At 40.3% G+C, this 20,940-nt stretch overlaps 1 protein-coding gene across 1 annotated transcript in view; it reads left to right on the top strand.

The window, feature by feature from the left end:
* Btla (B and T lymphocyte associated) overlaps positions 1-20,735 on the top strand; it is a 33,579-nt gene extending 12,844 nt beyond the window's left edge. The window contains exons 2-6 of the mRNA XM_052740800.1: positions 7,817-8,137; positions 12,128-12,163; positions 13,649-13,807; positions 17,450-17,496; positions 20,221-20,735. Coding sequence (XP_052596760.1) covers positions 7,817-8,137; positions 12,128-12,163; positions 13,649-13,807; positions 17,450-17,496; positions 20,221-20,469 — 812 coding nt within the window. The 3' untranslated portion in view covers positions 20,470-20,735. The remainder of the gene's footprint in view (positions 1-7,816; positions 8,138-12,127; positions 12,164-13,648; positions 13,808-17,449; positions 17,497-20,220) is intronic.
* Positions 20,736-20,940: the final 205 nt, after the last annotated feature.

A 20,940-nucleotide genomic window follows, 5' to 3' on the forward strand; every position in this document is an offset into this window, starting at 1 on the left:
CTGGATTTGTGGCTGTGGCAACTAGCTTATGATGAGAAATACAATACTTTGACTTTCTGATGTGGTGCCTGTGATTTTCTCAAGTGTCTGGGTTGATGTCCTAGGATGGTTACTGTGAAATTACAAGACTGTGCATTGACTAACCTTGGCTAGGTGTAGGGCACCTTCAAAGGATTCCTACATCCCAGTTCTAGGAAAGATGTATCTCTTTCCTTTCCTCAGTGAGTGTAACCTCCCCACTCCCTTCATCATCCCTAGCCTTTCAAGTAAGCAGAATATATTATCAAATATTGTCTGGAGACCTTTCCCCCTCCTGATTGTAAAGACATCATTAATATTAATTATTAATACACCATTTGTAATAATTTTATTTTTCTAAAATGGTTTACATTCATATGTTCATCTTTGACATTGTAACTCAAGTTAATCCACTCTTCACCTTTTTTCATTAATTTCACTCGATGACTGCAAACATTTTTGAAGTTTCTATAAGCTGTAAGAATTTTTCAATGGAGGGTTGGTGACTGTTGGTTGGGACTTGCTTTACAATAATAGTTATAATCAAGGCAAGGCAATTGAAGTAATTTTAGACTAGCACAAGGCATTTTAAGGAGTGGAGATGGCATTGTGAAGACAAGAGGACTGGGTTTCCCTCGAGGTGGGCTTGGGTTACTTTCCTCTTCTTTCATGAAAACTTTCTTGACCAACTCAACCAGAAGGGCTCTCCCCATCTTGAGTATCTGAAGTCTGGGAGATTACGTCATGTCTAAGATTTAAAAAGTCTAACTGTAAAATTCTGTTAGAAATCATCAGAATCCTAAATGACCATAGGCAGTGGAATGTCCATACCTTTAGAGTATGGACAACAGGAAGGCACAGGATATATACTATCTGGTGTTGATCATCACTATGTATTAGAAGTTCTGACAATGTCCATGGTAAAACATTCCCCACTGGAGTATTTTTGGTTTAAGTTCTAACTAGTTAATATGTTACCTTTGAGTTTTAATAAATATGTATATAATTTGTAAATAAACATGTTTGTAATATTTATCCTCAGCAGAAATTTCACTCTACATAAAAGTTAATTCAGAACTGCCCAGCTGTAGAGCTGGCTCTGAGCACATATGAATTCAACTCCTTTTGCTCACTTTAAGCATGAATTATACTCAGAATCACTAGAGTTTGATTCTGGCCAGTGTCCCCACATTCTTTGTGATAGCACATATCCTTACAATATTTTTGTTTTGTGACTTTATTCTATATATCTGAACATTTTATTGTTTATTTTTTGCAATTTCAGAAAATATATTTTTCATATGGAGATAGCAGTTGTCCAAAATAATTCAACCCAGTTTTCTCATTGGCTAGACACTAACTGGTTATCCATTGGTGTGTACAGTTCACATAGAATACAACACACAAGTAGCTTTCAGAGGCTCCTCCACTTCCAGTGCCTCACAAAAAGATACACATATGAAATCCTGGGGTTGGTAGGTATTTTTGGTGTTTTGCTGCATGTGCTTTCATTATTCCTCATTGAAAATCCCTTATCAGATAAGAATGTTTGAGAAAAGCAGCAGGAACAATAATACCAAGGACAAAGTGGCTGGGAGTTGGCAGATAAGTCAGAGCTAAAACCAATGGTGATTATTCCCTCATCAGAAACTATTTGCTTGAGGAGACAATCCAGTCAAAGATAGCTGTGTGCATCTTGAGTGTCACATGATTGATTGGCATATTTCAAGGCAGACAGAAAGGAATTGTCAACATGCTTGCCAGATAGAAAATTAGAACTGTGACATCTGACTCAGTGGATCATTCTTGACCTGCTAACATCAAGTTATAGGCTTTGAGGATGAGAAGAAAAAAAACCCTGCCTTACTTGCACACAGAGTGACTATTCTTGATGTTTAATGCTGTAAAAGCATTCGTCTTCTATTTATTCTAACACTGAAGAAAAAATTCTGTGCTAGCTAATGTGATTGTCAATCACCTTTATCCTGCTGAGAAGAATACTCGGAAGCCACAATGTTTCTGTCATTGCATTCTAAGTCAGTGATGCTTCTCTCAAGTGTAGAGTCACAGAATGCTAATGATGGACAGTATGTTTGACTGGGATATTAGCATGAGGTAACAATTCTCTAGCTGAATGGAAGGGTAATACATTGCAGTGAGGACAGACTTTGTAGACTAGGAATAGTTTCACAGTCATGCATTGAGGGAAATGAGTGTGTGTGTGTGTGTGTGTGTGTGTGTGTGTGTGTGTGTGTGTGTGTTGACAGTTGATACATGAGAACTTTCCTATTTTTTTTTTTTTTGGTTTTTCAAGACAGGGTTTCTCTGTGTAGCTTTGCGCCTTTCCTGGAACTCGCTTTGGAGACCAGGCTGGCCTTGAACTCACAGAGATCCGCCTGCCTCTGCCTCCCGAGTGCTGGGATTAAAGGTGTGCGCCACCACCGCCCAGCTGAACTTTCCTATTTTTGTAGTTCAATGTGTATCTGATTTTGAAGAAATTGGAGGTTGGTGAGAATGTTCCAAGTATCTGTTCCAAGCACACACTGTACTGCCACTGGAAATGGCCGTGTTAAATAAATGTTCCCATTGTTCTCTAATTCCATGCCTTTTGTTGGGCATCATATTTTTTTTCTTCATGGATAGGAAAAGTTTCAATGTCCCCAAACTATGCTCATCCTATTCATTCTGGAATAACCAATGATCTTTATCACTTCCAGAAAGCCATGATCCACCTGTGTATCAGTCCCTTAAATCTGCTGTGAGACTATTGAACTAAGGAGAAGCCTTTGTTTTTCCTCTTCCTCAGACTCCAGTACCTAAACAGTCTCTGCTCTGATGGTCAAAGGCTGTTCATCCACTGAAGGGCAGCTCAGTTTCCAGGAAAGCACACCAGCAGCCCAGGCTAAGTGCTTTGTATCTGTGTACAGTATTAACCTCCCATTTGTTGTGCATGATTATTTACCACATGAAGGCAAATTCCACAAAGGCAAACCTCATTTCTAATTCCTATACCCTCTAACAACATGTGCACAAGACTCCTCTGAACCTTGCTTTCAACCTTGGGTATATTTCAGGAGAAAAAGAGTAGTATATAATAGATTTATTTAGAAAAAGTCATTATCATTATGTAATTGTCCCATGAATCAACAGTAAGCTCATTGAGGACAACATTTCTTTGGCCACAGCCACCTTGTTGTTCAGATGTTCTCAAGAAAATAAAAAAGGGAAGTGAGGAGGCTGAGGTCTCTTAACTTGAGAGAGGAACGGACTTTGGAGACAAGGTTTCACTTGACATTTCCACCTTTGGCTTCCACCTTTGACTTTCTTGCTTTTTGCCGTAAATCTGACCACATCAGGTATTGTATTATTAGGCACTTCCTTTTGGTCAGCGACCTTAACCTTTCTCTTCAAGTTTTTGAAAACTTGCCCTTATAACTTACCTTTTGATTTTCTTTCATGTTTATTCTAGAACATTTGAAGCAACTGAACCATGACATCTTAAAAGTGAAGTTGTTTGGGAATCCAATACAGTTAAAAATAAGTCACTAATTGGAGATGCTAAAAGTTCTCTGTAGGGGTCCCTAGTCTCTACCTGACTCCTGAGAATTCAGTCAAATTTCAGTTGTTCTAAGCAAGAGGAAGAGAGATCTAGGTAAAAGTTACAGTTAGAGATTTATTAAGTGTTAAGAAATAGTTAAAATAATGCCCTGAGCACTCTTCATCTTTAAAGGAAGCTTTGACTATAATCTCATTTAGGTGTCATTATAGCCTGTGATTCCATAATCTACTCAGAAAAGTACTTGAGCATGAAAGTTAGTGAGGAGGCAGAGGACGTTTATTGCCATGAAATAGAATATTTCAAAACTAAGAAAGAGCTGGGCATAGTGACTCATGCCTTTAATCCCAGCACTCCAGAGGCAGAGGCAGGTAGATTTCTGTGAGTTTGAGGCTAGCCTGGTCTACAGAGTGATTTCCATGACAGCAAGAGCTACATAGTGAGATCCTTTCTTAAAAATTCAAAACAAAACAATAAAATAACAACACAACAACAAAACTAAGAAAGATCATAAGGCTGGAGGAAAAAGAACTTGAAATACTTTAAGACCCTGTGTTTAGCCTCATCTTTAATGTAAAAAGAGGAAGCTGGAAAGTGCCACAAAGTACTTCACGAAAGGGATCTTTGCCTATTTTACTTATTTCGTTTTACCAGCTCAGGAAATCCCATCAGTCATTTCTTGTTGCATCAGACATAGCAGTTATACGATGGACATGACTCCCAAAGGCTTCTAACGTTGTCATGATCATGCCATTTCCTCTGCTCATTTATGAATGAACATTACGCATGACCATTTCATGAGCAATTGCAGCTTGTGACTTTGTATCCAGTTTCTGTTTTGAATTACCCATGCTGGTAGAATCGTTTGTGGACCAAATTGCACACTTGTTTGTTTCAAGAAAGGAATATATTTGAACCTGATTTTAAATTTTATGATTTTTGTGCTTTCAATATAACACAATTATAGGTTGATTAACAAATGATAATGAAATTGTAAGAACTATGTGTAAAGTGAGGTAAATTTGGTATCTTAAATTGTCTATCTTTTTAGCTTAGAGAAGATCTTTTTCATATGCCTTGGCCTCAAGTTTATGTGTTGAGGTTACAAGGTATGTGATAATAAGTTAATAATAAAATAATACATAAGTGAATGATTATATAACATACAGTGAGATTGAAAATTTAAATTATTTTTCTATGCTATAGGTTGTTTTTGTTCGCTTTTTTTTTTCTGGTATTGCTCTTTAAGACAGTGTCTTGCTATATAGCACAGGTTGGCCTGAAAATTACTATGTGATTCAGTCAATTCTTCTGCCTCAGCCTCTTAAGTACTGGTATTATCCATATGAGCTACGACTCTTGGCTTGTGTGGCTACTTTTATAAACTCCTGGCAATTATTAACCAAAGGTTCATAAGTCATTGGAAGATGCATATTCAGGAGAAAAGCTCATTTCCTCAAAACAACAAGATGCATATTTCCAAGATACCTGTCTGGTATGCAGAAATTCCCAAAGAACTGGGGTGCTGTTTCTCTTTCTGCTTCATAAAGTATACAAATGTCGGCTGTCATCAGAACACATCTTACCTTGGGATGGTTATTCTGAGCTGCATGTCTCTTACTCAGATTCATGGAAAAGACTGAAAGACAGTATTAAAGCCATTGAAAAACAAGGGAATGCTTATGTATACTATCATATCATCTGCAAATAGTGATACTTTGACTTCTTTCTTTCTAATTTGTATCCCCTTGATCTCCTTCAATTGTCTTATTGCTCTAGCTAGAACTTCAAGTACTATACTGACTAGATATGGAGAGAGTGGGCAATCTTGTCTTGTTCCTAACATTAGTGGAATTGCTTTGAGTGTCTCTCTGTTTAATTGATATTGGTTATGGGCTTGCTGTAAATTGCCAGACAATGCTTCCAGTGGTGGTACTGGGACATCAACCCAGCCACAAAACCTTGAACCTACAATCTGTCCTGCCTACAAATGTTCTGGGCAATGGTGGCACAGAACTTGTGGGAGTGACCAACCAATTACAGGTCTAATCTAACTTGAGGCCCACACCATGAGAGGGAGCCCATGCCCAGCACTGCCTGGATGGCCAGGAACTAGAGGCTGGATAGCCCAGAGACCTAGGGTAAAACCAAACATGACTGCCTCCAAACCCTCAAAAACTAGTGAAGTTATTCCTAACGATATTCTGCTATTATGATCAGTGCCTAGCCCAATTGTCATTAGTGAGGCTTCCTCCAACAGCCGATGGGAGTGGATGCAAAGACCCACAGGCAAACATTAGGTGGAGCTCAGGGAACCCCACAGAAGATGGAGAGGAAGGATTATAGGAGCCAGAGGGGTTGAGAACACCAGGAGAACGTGGCCCACAGAATCAACTAAGCAGGACCCATAGACTGAAGTGGCAATGATGGAGCCTGCATGGGCACGCACTAGGTCTTTTGCATACATGTTAGGATTGTTACCTTGGTATTTTTGTGGGACCACAACAGTGGGAGTAGGGGTGTCTCTGACTCTTCTGCCTGCTCTTGGAACCCTTTTTGTCCTACTGGGATGCCTCTTCCAGCCTTGTTATGAAGTTGTGCCTATTCTTATTGTATCTTGTTAGGCTGTGGTTGGCGGATATCCCTGAGAGGTCTGTTCTTTTCTGAAGGGAAATGGAGGAGGAGTGGATCTGGAAGGGAAGGGAAGGAAGGGATCTGGGAGGAGTGGAGGAAGGGGAAACTGTAATCAGGATGTATTTATTGTGTAAGAGAAGGATTTAAAAAAAGAATCCAGATCAAGAACAGAGAGGGAGAACAAGGAATAGGAGACCATGGTAAATGAAGACCACATGAGAATAGGAAGAAGCAAAGTGCTAGAGAGGCCCACAGAAATCCACAACGATACCCCCACAATAGACTGCTGGCAATGGTCGAGAGACAGCCCGAACTGACCTACTCTGGTGATGGGATGGCCAAACACCCTCATTGTCGTGCTAGAAACCCCATCAAATGACTGAGGGAACTGGATGCAGAGATCCACGGCCAGGCCCCGGTGGAGCTCCGGGAGTCCAATTGGCGAGAAAGAGGAGGGTTTATATGAGCGAGAATTGTTGAGACCAAGGTTGGATAAAGCACAGGGACAAATAGCCAAACGAATGGAAACACATGAACTATGAACCAATGGCTGAGGGGTCCCCAACGGGATCAGGCCCTCTGAATTGGTGAGACAGTTGATCGGCTTGATCTGTTTGGGAGGCATCCAGGCAGTGGGACCGGGTCCTGTGCTCAGTGCATGAGTCGGCTGTTTGAAACCTGGGGCTTATGTAGGGACGCTTGGCTCAGCCTGGGAGGCGGGGACTGGACCTGCCTGGACTGAGTCTACCAGGTTGATCTCAATCCTCGGGGGAGTCTTTGCCCTGGAGGAGATGGGAACGGGGGAGGGGGGGGGGGCTGGGAGGAAGGGGAGGGGGGCGGGAGGAGGGAGAACAAGGGAATCCGTGGCTGATATCTAGAGTTAAATTATATTGTAAAATAAAATAAAATAAAATTTAAAAAAAAGAAAAAAAAGAATCCAAATGAAACAAAGATAAACATCAAAAAAAAGGAAAAAAGAAAAACAAGGGAAGAATATTACTAATGCCAAGTATTGTGGAGAAGTGATTGTTTATAATTCCTTATTTAACTTGACCATAGCAGTGCTGATAAATAAGAAATTATACAAACAAAATAATGCCAATAAATAACGCAGTAAAGATCTCATCATGATTTTAATGCCTCAGTTTTTCTAATTATTAGCATATAACCATGGACAGGCTCTTTAGTATTTCAACCTCATCTGTAAAACAGAAGCCATAATGTTATCTTGTGGGGAGGATGAAACTAATTAATTAATTGTTTGTTAGTTTGTTTCTTGAGACAGAATTTCTCTGTGTAGCCCTGGTTGTCCTGGCTCTCTAGACAGGGCTGGCCTGAAACTCAGAGATCTGCCTGTCTCTGTCTCCAGAGTGCTGAGATTAAAGGTGTGTGTCATTACCACTCAGTGAAATGATTTATTTTTAAAACAACTCTTTATTATGTGCTAGCTATGTACTGCATTGGGCTAGTGGAGGTGAAGTACTGAAAAATAGCACTGAGGAAAATTATGGAATTGTGCACAAGAAATCTTTGGTGGAAATAATTGCTGCATTATCTATGGTCCTACTAGAAGATCATACTGATTCCAGTTTTGCTTTTGTGTTTTAGGTGAAGAATCATGTGAAGTACAAATTAAGGTTAACAGGCATTCGGAATATGTCACAACAGGAGAGCACGTTAAAATTAAATGTCCTGTGACACACTGTGGTCACAGACCTAATGTGACTTGGTGCAAGTACAGGGAAAAACAATGTTTACCTCTTGAGACTGGACCTCAGCAACACACTAGTTGGGAAGAAAACCCCAAGTCTTCAGTTTTTTTTCTCCATTTTGAACCAATAAATGCCAGGGATGATGGATTGTATAGCTGTTCTACAAACTTTAATTCTAATGTTATTAACAGCCGCATAATAACCATCAAGGTGGCAGGTGAGTGCTCTACCCCAGGCCATCCATAGTTTTTTTTCATTGCGTTTCCATGGAAGAGACAACCCAGATTCCAGGTACTTTGGTTAAAAGTTGCAACACTTGTATCACATCCACAATCTGCCACATCTTCCAGACTGTGACAGTCATGAATACATAAAGTATTTGTGTAGGGGGAGAGAAGAATGAGGTAAGAACAGTAGAGGAAAAATAATGGAAGTTACTGGCCTTTTTTGAGGTAGGGTCCAGCTGTTCTGGAACTCTCTTTGTAGACCAGGCTGTCCTGGAACTCACAGAGACCCACCTGCCTCTGCCTCCCGAGTGCTGGGATTAAAGGTGTGTGCACCACCACAGCAGGCAGTTACGGATTGTTCTTGCCTTTAGAGATGAAAACATTTATTGGACAAGTTCAAAAATGATCACAACAACATTGTTTTCTTTTTCCTTAATATTTTTCTGTTGTTGGCTCTTGTTGATTAGAATTTGTAGAAGTTGTGTTCACATAAGCAGCAGATTTGTAGCATGAATCAACAGATAAAGATGTAAAAATACCCTATTGTCATCAGCTTGGAAGACTGTTATAAAGATGACAGTCCCCAAGATTGAACATCATCGTCTCCATCAAATCTTACTTAATTCTAAAATTCACATCATGTTGTAACAGACCCCAAGAAGCCAAAATAATCTGGATAAAGAAGAGAGTTGGAAGTTTAAGACTTCTCTATTTCAAAACTCATTATTAAAATTAGCTATTTAAATACTGTTGTGAGATCAACGTAGAAGAATTGAGAGTCTAGTATAAAACTCTGTATAGGATCAATTGACTTTTTACACTATTTTTATTTTCTCTGTGTGGGTGTTTTAGCCTGCGTGTATGTCTGTGTACTACATAGATGGTTTGTGTTTCTGGGACTGAAGTTACAGATGGTTTGATCTTCCATGTGGGTTCTGGGAATTGGGCCTGGGTCCTCTGGAAGAGCAGCTAATGCTCTCAATTACTGAGCTTTCTCTATGCCTCTCAATTGTTTTTTGTTGTTGTTGTTTATTTTTGTTTTGCTTTGCTTTGTTTTTTTGAGACAGTGTTTCAGTACGTACTTTTTGCTGGCCTGAAACTGGCTGTGCAGACTAGGCTGTACTGAAACTCAGAGATTCACTGCCTCTTCCTCCAAATACTGGGCTTAAAAGTATGTGTCACCTTGCCCAATGCCCTCGACTGATTTTTGAGAAGTAAGATAAAAGTCATCCATATGGGAAAGAAAAGTCTCTTTAACAATAGCAACTGGGAACTTAGCTCAGTGGTAGAGTTCCTACGTACGATGTTGGAGGCTCATGATTTGATTCCTAGCACAAAAAGAAAAAAAAATCCAAAAATGACAAAGAAAGAAGGAAGGAAAAATAACCCCGACACAAATGATGTTGAGATACAATTGTATATACATATGCCAAAATTGAATTTGAACCTCCTGCTTCATACCATGTTAATAAGTAAGTCGGTAGGAGAAGGAAATGATGGGAGTTGAATGAACGAAATTCATGATATATGTGAATGAAATTGTCAAATAATAAAAGAACTCAAAATTGATCAGAAATTTAAAGGTAAGAAATTAATCTACAAAACTACTTTTACATAAAACCATACATCTGCATAGAAAACTAAGTCTTGATCTTTGATTTTGTAATCATTTCCTAGATATGATTATAAAAGCATATAACAAAAGCAATAGCAGATGGAGTAGACTTCATCACAATTCAAAGGATCAAGAGTGAAAAGGCGCCTCACAGAACCTGAGAAAGTGTTGGAGAATCACATGCCTAATAAGAGACTATTGCCCAACATGTATAAAGATGCACCAGAACTTTCTCCATACCTTCCTGGATCACTTCAGGGAGGGAACCTTTCCGAGCTGAACAGCGTTACTTTCCATTGCCACATCTTTGTGTGTGTGCATATATGTGCCTGCACATGTGTGTACGTGGAAGGCAGAGGTTGACATCTGGTGCCTTCCTCAATTGCTTTCCACTTTATTTTTTGAGACAAGATCTCTCAGTGAACTTGGGACTCAATGGAATTGTTAGGCTGGCTAGTCAGTGATAACCTGGGATGCTCCTGTTGCTGCCTCCTTAGCACTGGATTACAGCCAGGAGCTGCCATGTTCTCTCTCTTACGTGGATACTGAAAATTCAACATAGGTCCTTAATCTCACACATGTGACCCATCTTCCCAGGACCAGCCTTATCACATCCCTATCATCACCTTCCTATGGCATTCTCACCCATTTCAGAAGATGCATTTTTTTTTGTTGTTTTTTGTTTTTGTTTTTCGAGACAGGGTTTCTCTGTGTAGCTTTGCGCCTTTCCTGGAACTCGCTTTGGAGACCAGGCTGGCCTCGAACTCACAGAGATCCGCCTGGCTCTGCCTCCCGAGTGCTGGGATTAAAGGCGTGCGCCACCACCGCCCGGCCAGAAGATCCATTTTTATACCTATCACAACTATACTTTTCCTTTCAAGCCCAGATTATTGCCCAAGTTCTCCAGGAAGCCTCCAGGATTACCCTCAATGAGCTGATTCTGCAGTCTGTCAATTTGCTTATCGTTCAGGTCTATGTCTCTCATTTATCATACATTTCCTTTCCCTGTGCATTATATAAAAATATGTCAAGTTCCATAAGAGCGTATAGTGTCTTACAAAATAGAAATCATGTCTTGCTTTTTGTGGTTGTTTTTCTTTTGTAGAAGTCACATACATTTCTTTTTAGGATTAGTTTAAATTTCAGCTGAGTATATAGTCTCCTTTAGGGAAATGGTGATTACAGGGAAAGAATAAAAATATTCTTTTTATTTTTATTTTTTATTTTTTTTTTGGTTTTTCGAGACAGGGTTTCTCTGTGTAGCTTTGCGCCTTTCCTGGAACTCACTTGGTAGTCCAGGCTGGCCTCGAACTCACAGAGATCCGCCTGCCTCTGCCTCCCGAGTGCTGGGATTAAAGGCGTGCGCCACCACCGCCCGGCTCTTTTTATTTTTGAACCCGAGAGTGCTCTGGGAACTGCTTATGAAATGAGGAAAGAAATATGTCCTGGAACTATGGTTATGCTTGCAATTATTAAAATTTGGAGATATGATACAAGTATTTTGTTTTTTTTTTTTCCCCTTGAAATATTTTTCTGAGGGGATGTTGGAAATGCCCCTGTTTTTGCATATGTTTTGCTTTTTATGTTCACGATAGAAATTGGTTTGTGTAAGGACAAATGTGAGCAGAAGGAGGCTTGGGTATTCTTGAGAAAGCAGTTGTCTTCCAGAATGAGGAAAGGCACCTTGTGAAACAAAGCAATGTCCAAGGGGATTATCTCACAGAGCCAGGAACAGCCCCTGCATATATACATTGGTATATATATATATATATATATATATATATATATATACATACATATATATATATATGTATGTATGTATATATATACCTGTGATTCTCAATCGTCCCAGGTTAGTTTCTGATTAGGGACATTAGAAAAATGCAGAGGTCATTTATCTGTGTATGGCGATGTGTGTTGAGTGAGAAGGCAAGAAGTGAGAGGCACAATCTTTGTTTCAGAATGAGCACCTTGACTGATTCTCACCCAGAGCATCCAGTCTCAGAAGCACCTAAGGGTTGCGTGTTTTATTATATTGCAGGTGTCAGAGGTCACACGTGGTCTCTGTGTCCTTGTGCCTAAAGTATGAGGAGGAGAGAACCAAAGAAGTCAGATGAAGGTTATACTGTGTTGATAGTAGTCTTTCTTCAGACTTGAAAAAGAACTCCTTTGCTTTGTGTATCATGATCTCAAGGTGAAGATCCATGAATTATGCAAGCTGAACTTGGCCTGGATTATTGGATTCTCTGTTGTTGTGGCAACACTGGAGTCCTTTCTAAATAGCTTTGACTTTAGAGATAACATTGAATACCACCTTAGTGTTTTCTCAAGCCATTTTAATAGTTAATCTTGTTTTCTATTTCAGAAAGGACTCAAAATGATTCAGAACACCATCTAATAAGTAAGTATGAAACTAATCAAAATTAGCAAGTTTGTTTGGTGTTCAGATAAATAATGGGAATAAGGTCTTCTTAATTGAGTTTGTTTGTATTAGATTATTTATTGTTTGCCATCAGACTGCCTTCCCCCAGACAGCTGCATCTGCTTCTTGGCTGCTTGCCCAACCTAAACAGCAGCTGCAGTAATTCACCACCATTCTGTACCATTAAACTATATGCCCACTGTATGTCCCCTTCAACTGCTCCTGATTGTTTTTACCCTCAAAGAAAGGATCCGAGGGGGTGTGTGTGTGTGTGTGTGTGTGTGTGTGTGTGTGTGTGTGTGTGTAGGGGGGAATCACACACATAATTCAATACTTCACTGCTTTTGATACTTAGTATCAAAATAATAGTAACCCCAAAGAAGCAGTACATCTTACATCATAACCCAGAACACATACACATGAAAAGCAAATCCACACAATCCATAGATAGTGGAGCTGTTGGATTTCTGTGCTATGGAAATGGAAGAGTGCCCTGTGTAGTGCAGGGATTTTATTAAGCCCTTGATCTTTCCTTACTAGATGCAGGCACTCTCCCACCTTGTGATACCAGAAGGGTCTCCCAAAACTACCACATGTTTCTGGAGCATGAGAGATTTTCTGGTTGAGAACCACTGCATGTACTATGAATTCAGATATTTTCTAGTTTGTTTTATAATATTAAAACACTACTATTTTGGGGGTCTGGAGAGATTGCTCAGCAGTTAAGAGCACTGGCTGCTCTTCCAGAGGACCTGGGTTCAATTTCCAGCACCCACACAGCAGCTCACAAGTATCTATAACTCAGTGGATCCAATTCCCTCACAAAGGCAATCAGGTCAAACACCAATGCATATAAAAATAAAAGAAAATATGTTTAAAAAAAAACCCTACTATTTTTTGATTCACTAAGTTGTGTCACAACTTATTTGTAAGTTGCAACCAACCTTGACCAAAGAGGGATCCAGTGAATGCTAACACTGATCAGTCATAACGAGCACTAGCTAGATGCTAAGAAAAGCATATTTGGTAAGAATAAAAGTATTTGATGTTTGGAGATAATGATGTCTTACAAGAGGGAGCAAAGGTACAGATAGCATCAGAAACCCTCTGGCAGGAGTCCCGACCGCCATTCATGAGCTGCCTGTCTTTGGGCAATTTTTGGAGCAATAACATTCCTTTCAAGTTCTAAAACTGTATAAAGAAAATGGTTTCATGAGCACTGAGCTAAATATATAAATGAAAGGGCCTGGAGTAGTTTGTGAGAACTGTCACAGAGATCTTTCTTCAGATGACTTGTTCAAGATGAGTGTGAGATGTTCACAAAAGTTAAAAAGAGTAGGTTGATGGTACTGGGACCACCAAAGGAGAAATAGAGGGCTTGAATTATTGTCATAATTCAAACTATGACAATGCAAAGGGGTATTGTTAACTCTAATGCTTCTAGAACATCTTAATTGTTTTCAGCACCGTCTGACATCCCAGATGCCACCAACGCCTCAGGACCACCCACCGTGGAAGAGAGAGTGGACAGGACCTGGCTGCTTTACAGCTTGCTTCCTTTGGGGGCATTGCCTCTGCTGCTTGCCTGTTCCTGCCTGGTCTGTTTCCTGAAAAGGCGCCAAGGTGGGTTGCAATTTCCCTCTGCCCTCATGTGCCACACATTTGGGGCCCATTTTCTAGGGCATAAATTTTTTGCTGGCTAGTGTTTTTTTTTTTTCTGGATAATGATTCCTGGGGTTCTACTGGTTTCCACTAGAAAACTGAATGGATTAACGTGGGCTCTCCCCAGGCATGGTAAGGCATATTCACCACATCACAATGCTAGCCTAGAGTTGTGGCTAAGAGGGCACATGCTGGAATGTTCTCATTCTATACACATCAATCTTAGGTGTGTATAAGACAGCATTTTCCTAAACTTTAATCAAGTTGAAAGGCAGGTTGAAATAATCTCTTGAATCAACATGTTTAATTTGAGTTATTCTTTTTAAGCCCTTTGCACAGCTATACCACAAAATTCCAATGATACACACCCTTATCTAAATAAAGGACCATTGTCCCCAGAAGGGATTCATATGCGTTTGTACTTTCTATGCTGTCATAAACCCATGCTTGAGTCAGGTTTTTACTCAGTAGCGTTGCATTTGAAAATGTGGACTTGCCTACAGTAAGAGTTGCTTTTTCCTTTTGCAATCATGTCTTCATCGTCACCACTGAACAGTAAAACTCAGCAAGAGAGGCATGCTGATCTGGTCCATCTATATTTTCTATTTCCTGTTCTTCTCCTTGTCTTCCCCTCCCCTTCCTTACAATACAAGCCACAGTGTAGCTGTAGAAAACGAGCCAGACAGAGCATCCCTTGTTTGACTGCCACAAGAGAAAGCTTTGTCTGGACCGAAGAGCTTCTGGTGTTTTGAAGTAAGTGCTTCTGGATCCCAGAACCTTTTTATAGTTCTAAGGAATCCCCCTGTAAACCCAGCTCTGCCTCTGTAACTACACAGCACAAGAAACTAGAATAATCTTTATTGGTGATCATATCCAAAGGGAATTGGGAGCATGGATATGTGACAAGAACCTTAGTTACATTTTTATATTTCTGTTTGTTGAGAATTTCTTATACAAAAACAATACATTTTGACCATCGTCACACTGTCCTTTTCTCTAACCCCTCTAACCCCTCCTAGATCCTCTTCCCAATTACACACACACACACACACACACACACACACACACACCTCTTAGGTTTTTTGTTGCTGTGAAGAGACACCATAACCACGGCAACTCTTACAAAGAAAACATCTAATTGGAGTGGCTTGCTTATAGTTTCAGAGGTTCAGGCCAATATCATCTTGACAGGGAGCATGGCAGCATGCAGGCAGAAGTGGTGCCAGAGTAGTAGCTAAAAGTCCAACATCTTGCAAGCAACAGGAAACTGACTGACTCACTGGGTGGTATCTTGAGCAAAAGAAACCTCAAAGCTTACCCCCACAGTGACACATTTCCTCTAGCAAGTCCATACCAATTTCACCAAAATCACACCTCCTAATAGTACCACTCCCTATGATATTATGGGGGTCAGTTACATTTAAACTACCACATTCTACTCCCTGGCCCCCATAAGCTTGTAACAGTATCATAACGCAAAATTCATTTAGTCCAACTTCAAAAGTCCCCATAGTCTATCACAGTCTCAACACTGTTTAAAAGTCCAAAGTTCAAAGTCTCTTCTGGGATTCATGCAATCTCTTAACTGTAATCATCTGTAAAAATCAAAATCAAAAAGCAGATCACATACTTCCAACATATAATGGCACAGGATATACATTACCATTCCACAATGCAGGGAAGGGAGCATAGTGAGGAAATACGGGACCAAAGCATGACCAAAAACCAGCTGAGCAAACTCCAAACTTTGCATCTCCATGTTTGATGTCAAAACACTCTTCAGATCTCCAGTTCTGTTCAGCTTTGTTGACTGCAACACACTTTTGTTTTCCTATTGGGCTGGTTCCACTCCCTGTTAGCAACTCTCCTCAGCAAGTATCCCATGACTCTGGCATCTCTACCATCTTGCATTCTCCAAAGGCAATCCAGGCTTCAACTTCACAGCTTCATGAAATGGCCTCTCTACTGTCACAAGGCTGGCCTCAGTGGCTTTCTTTGGTGCACAAGCACATTCCATAACCCATTTTTTTCTGTCCTTAACTCAAGAGGCAGAAACACGTGGCTGAACCTGCCAAGTTCTGCTACTTACTGGGGCTGGAACATGGAATAATCATTCAATTATATCTTCACCAGCTTTCTGTCCTTTACTGCTGAGGGTTGGCTGTCCTGAAACTTGCTGTGTAGACCAAGCTGACCTCACATTCAGAGATCTGCCAGGCGCTGCCTTTCCAGTGCTGGGATTAAAGGCTTGCACTACCACACCCATCTTTAAGCTTTTCTTTAATTCATAAGTTGGAAATTTAGTTGAACAAGGGCAAAAAGCAGCCACTTTCTTCACCAAAATATCGCAAGAACAGTCTCTAGGCAACATACTAAAATTATTCTCCTTTGTAACCTCTTGAGCAAGCTCTCCACAGTTCACCAAATCACATTCAGCATTACTGTCTTCCATGCCCCTACTAGTATGGCCCATCAAGCAGTGCTTAAAACATTCCACTATTTCTCTAACCCAAAGTCCAAATTCCTCCAAACAAAAACATGAATCTGGCCTTTCACAGCAATACTCCAGTCCCTGGTATCAACTTCTGTCTTTGTTAGGGTTTTTATTGCTGTTGAAGAGACACCATGACCATATAAAGAAAACATTTAAGTGGGGTGACTCCCTTACAGTTTCAGAGGTTCAATCCTTTATCATCATGATAGGGAGCATGGTAGCATGCAGGCAGATATGGTGTTGGAGTAGTAGCTGAGAGTCCTATATCTTGCAGGCAACAGGAAGTTGACTGATACACTGGGCAGTATCCTGAGCAGAGGAAACCTTAAATCCTACCCCCACAGTGACACACTTCCTCCATCAAGGCTATAAACACTCCATCAAAGCCACACTTCCTAATGGTGCTACTCCTTATCAGATTATGGAGGCCAATTACATTCAAACTACCACAACATATATCCCATTGAGCCAATTAGTGTTGTTCATATACATATAGCTGTGGAAATTCACTGAGGCATGGTAACCTACCAGAGATGATTCCCTCCCCCCCACAAAGAACTGACTCTTCCTCATCCTAGCAGCTATTACCTGTCATGAGCTAAAGGTTGCAGGGCTCCTGTACTGCCATGCTGGCTGGCTTAATCTTGCAAGAAATCACAGGTGTTATGAGTTACTTGATACAATGGCACAGTCACATCCAGGAGACAGTTTTTCCTCAGCCTTCACCAACCTCCGGCTCTTACAGTATTTCTTCAATGTTACCTGAGCCTTGGGGGAGGAGTATGCTATAGATGTCCCATATATCGCCGAGCTGACAGAAGCACTTTTAACATAGAGAATGCAATGACTCCCAACCTTTGAAACTGTTCTTCATTAGATCCCGCTCCTTCCTCTTGAATGTGAAGACTGTCTTATGACGTAAGAAGTGAGGGGAAGGAAGTGGGCATGTGCATTCTCACAGGCCGAGATGTGCATGGTCCAGTTAGCAAGGCAAAACAAACAGTGTGAGTGCCAGAGTGCATGAGGTGGGTGTGGTGGGAAGATAGTTTACCTTGCTTTCTTAATACCATTTGATGACCATTTGTCTTTCTTTCTTTTCAATCTTTCAGGGAAAGGAAAGATGCCTTCTGACTTAGCAGAAAGGGAAGTTAACCTGGTACGTCTGAAATATCTGCTAAGACAAACACGTTTTATGTTACACCATATGTATTTTTTCAGTAAGTTTATATTACATTATCACACACACACACACACACACACACACACACACACACACACTCCAGATTTTTCACGTCAGCTGTGATTGCCTGCATAATACTTGAGTAAGATAGGGCCTCTAAACAACTTGCTATGGAGTGGCGAGGAAACGATGGTAGTCAGTAATGGATGGGGAGAGAGCCGTTCTCAGTGTGCTCACTGTAAACAAACCCTCGCTTACATTATTGTAAGCCACTGAAATGAAATTCATTGTGGGAAAAACCATCAAGATAGAAAGGGAACGAGTTGGGAAGAGGAAGGGGATTGGGAGGATTGGGAAGGGGACAAGAGAGAACAATGGTGGGTGGGTGACTATGAACAAATCTATTGTATACGTATATGTCATGTAAAACATTATTATGTGTAGTTACTATATGCTAATGAAACATAAAAAAAAAAGCAAAACAGAAAAGTCCAGGGTTCTGATCTTATTTCAAAATGGTCCTTCTAAGGTAATGATTCTCAACCTTCTTAATGCTTCGACTCTTTAATACAGTTCCTCATGTTGTGGTGACCCCCCAACCATAAAATTATTTCCATTGCTACTTCGTAACTGTAATTTTACCACTGTTATAAATCATAATGCCAATATTTTTGGAGATAGAAATTTGCCAAAGGGCTCATGACCCACAGGTTGAGAACTACTGTTCTAAGGGACTAAAAGTGGTTTTATAAACATGTCCACTCAGTCATAACACACTTAACTTAAAAGGGTCAGACTTTTTGAAAGTGAGTTATAAACCAACATGTTCGTTTTTAAAAGAGCCTTACAACTGCAATAGGTCTGCAAGGTGAGATGGCTGCCTGTCTAACAGCCTTTATCGTCTGGGCCACCACATCACAGTGCACCTGCCTTGTGGCACCCGCTGCTTTTATAGAGTGTTACTGGAGAACTTGAGGTGCAAAGAACTAGGTTCGTGCTAACAGAGTCTACATGACAATGAGCCATTCTGGTGAAGAGGGCCAAGCCAACTGAACTGACAGACTAAGATCAGAAAATACAGCAGGGAACCTCGGTGGTAGACAGTGAATTTGCAGTTCTTTAGCAATTCATTTGACAGTCTTCAGTGCACCCCCAGGCAGGCTCATTTTGTGTGGGGGCACTTTCCATCTTAGCCAATCCATTCTTGGCTCAGTCAGACCTCCAGCCTTCGTGTGATTTCTGGGTGCTCACCTCACAGGAAAATTGCAGCATATCAGCCGTTATTGCCTCATTTCTCAAGTTAGGACTAAGCGTGCTTTGAGGACAGAGCTTTCCTCAGTAGGTATAAGAGAAATCCTACTGCATATGTCATAGTGAGACTTACCAAGGACCAGAGGAGTGTGACTAGTCAAAGGTCAAGAACTCGATAACTTTTAGGAAGAGCATAACTTGGCTGGCAAAGTGGAGATTTAAAAAAGTCAAAATAGAGCCCTGGGGGAAATGGACCAGTGGGTAAAGCACTCTGTGCAACTGTGAGGACTGGGTTTGGATCCCTACAACTTATGCCAAAGCTGGGTGTGGTTGCACACACTTTAAAACCCAGTGGTGGGGGAGGAAGTGAAAACTGGTTGAATCAGGGGCTCATTGGCCATCCAGCCTAGCTGAAAGTCTACTTGAAGTACCAGCTTCAGTGAGAACACCTTTCTCAATAAATAAAGTAGAGAGGAACAGAAGAAGAAACCTGACATGACCTCTGACCTCTACAAGTACACACATGGGTGAATGCACCTACTCACACACATACAGATCCACCCCTTCCCCCTTCCACACATGAAAGTTAAAACCCTAAATATTAATACAACATCATTTTTACCATCTGCACTTTTTGTATAACTAGGAGAAGTTAACAAATAACTGAAAAGAGGGAGAAAATATCAAAATTCACTTCAGTTTCACAGATTTCCCTCTGTCTCACACCATTTAGGTCTCTGGCACTATTTAAACGTATGATTTTTTTTTGTGTGTGTGGTAGAAACAACTAGAATAATATTTTAGAACTTAATTGAAACTTTATTCTTTAAAAATTGGCTTCCATTTTCCAATTTATCTCTCTCATTATAATGTGTATTGGATAACCCATGATGCTTCCTATTCCTGCTTTCCCGAGGAGGTCTCAGGTCTTTTTGCTTTGGGCTTGATCTTTTGATGTTCTATGTTCCATAAGCCAATGTGTTATAAGCTGCCCAACGTTTTCATTGGATTATTTTTCTCTTTCCATGAACTGGACTGTGATTTTTCCATGGAAAGAGCATTGTGTGTATGTGTTGTGATCTCAAATGGCCCATAATACAGCACAAAACAACTGTTTGGGAAGAACATAGTGAACTTCAAATGTTTGGCCTTTTGGGCTCAGTGGTCAAGAACCTGTCTAGCACTCATGAGGACCTGGACATAACATAAAACAAAACAAAACAAAACAAAAAAACCAAACCAACCAAACAACCCCACCCCAAACAAACCAACCCTTTCATTCTTTGATAATACAAAGTTTAGTGAAAAATGTAGAAAAAAAGTAACTTACATGCGGAACAATAGATGGTCTCTCTCAATGTGCATGACAACATGTAGCCTTTCACTCGGAGTCTAATAATCAATATGTTTTGTCGCATCCTTATGTGTTACATCTCTTTTCTCTTGTAGGTTGATATCCCAGTGAGTCCCAGGACAAATTCCCAAACACTGCCATCAGAAACTGGCATTTATGATAATGATCTCTGGTCAAGTGTCCAGGAAAGTTCTGAATCTACAACTAACTCCCAATTGGAGGGAAACAAACAGGGCGTTATTTATGCTTCTCTGAACCATTCTGTTATTGGAAGGAACCCAAGACAGGCAAAGAACATACAAGAGGCACCCACAGAGTATGCATCCATTTGTAGGAGAAGTTAAATCTAGTACTGACATAGACTGTGAGCACTGCATGATGAACTTGTCAATACCACTGTCTGGACCTCTGGTGTCGAATAACTTTCTTCAACCCGGGAATTTTCACAATAAGATGGTTCCTACTGGGCTGTGTCGTAAAGGTCATGGAATATTTAGTTAATTTCTCCTGAAAACTTTGGAAGAGTTTTGTGCAAGAGGCCTGAACAATAGACTTTTCTTTGGGAAAATTCATATCACAAATAGCAGAATAATAGAATGTTTAAATTTGACCATGTCTTACCCAAGGTGTGAATTTAATATTTCCTTTGGAACTATCAGAGAGACTTACAGAGAAGAAAGAAGTGTGACATTTGGATAAGCTCACTACACATTCTAGAAAAAGAATGGCCCAATTTGACTGACTAATCACAAATACAGTAATGATTGTATGTTCCCAATCTTCCATGATAAGACAATTTCCCATGTCAATCTATA

Source organism: Peromyscus californicus, unplaced genomic scaffold, assembly GCF_007827085.1.
Source record: "Peromyscus californicus insignis strain IS unplaced genomic scaffold, ASM782708v3 Scaffold_16__1_contigs__length_79575227, whole genome shotgun sequence".
NCBI lineage: Eukaryota > Metazoa > Chordata > Mammalia > Rodentia > Cricetidae > Peromyscus > Peromyscus californicus.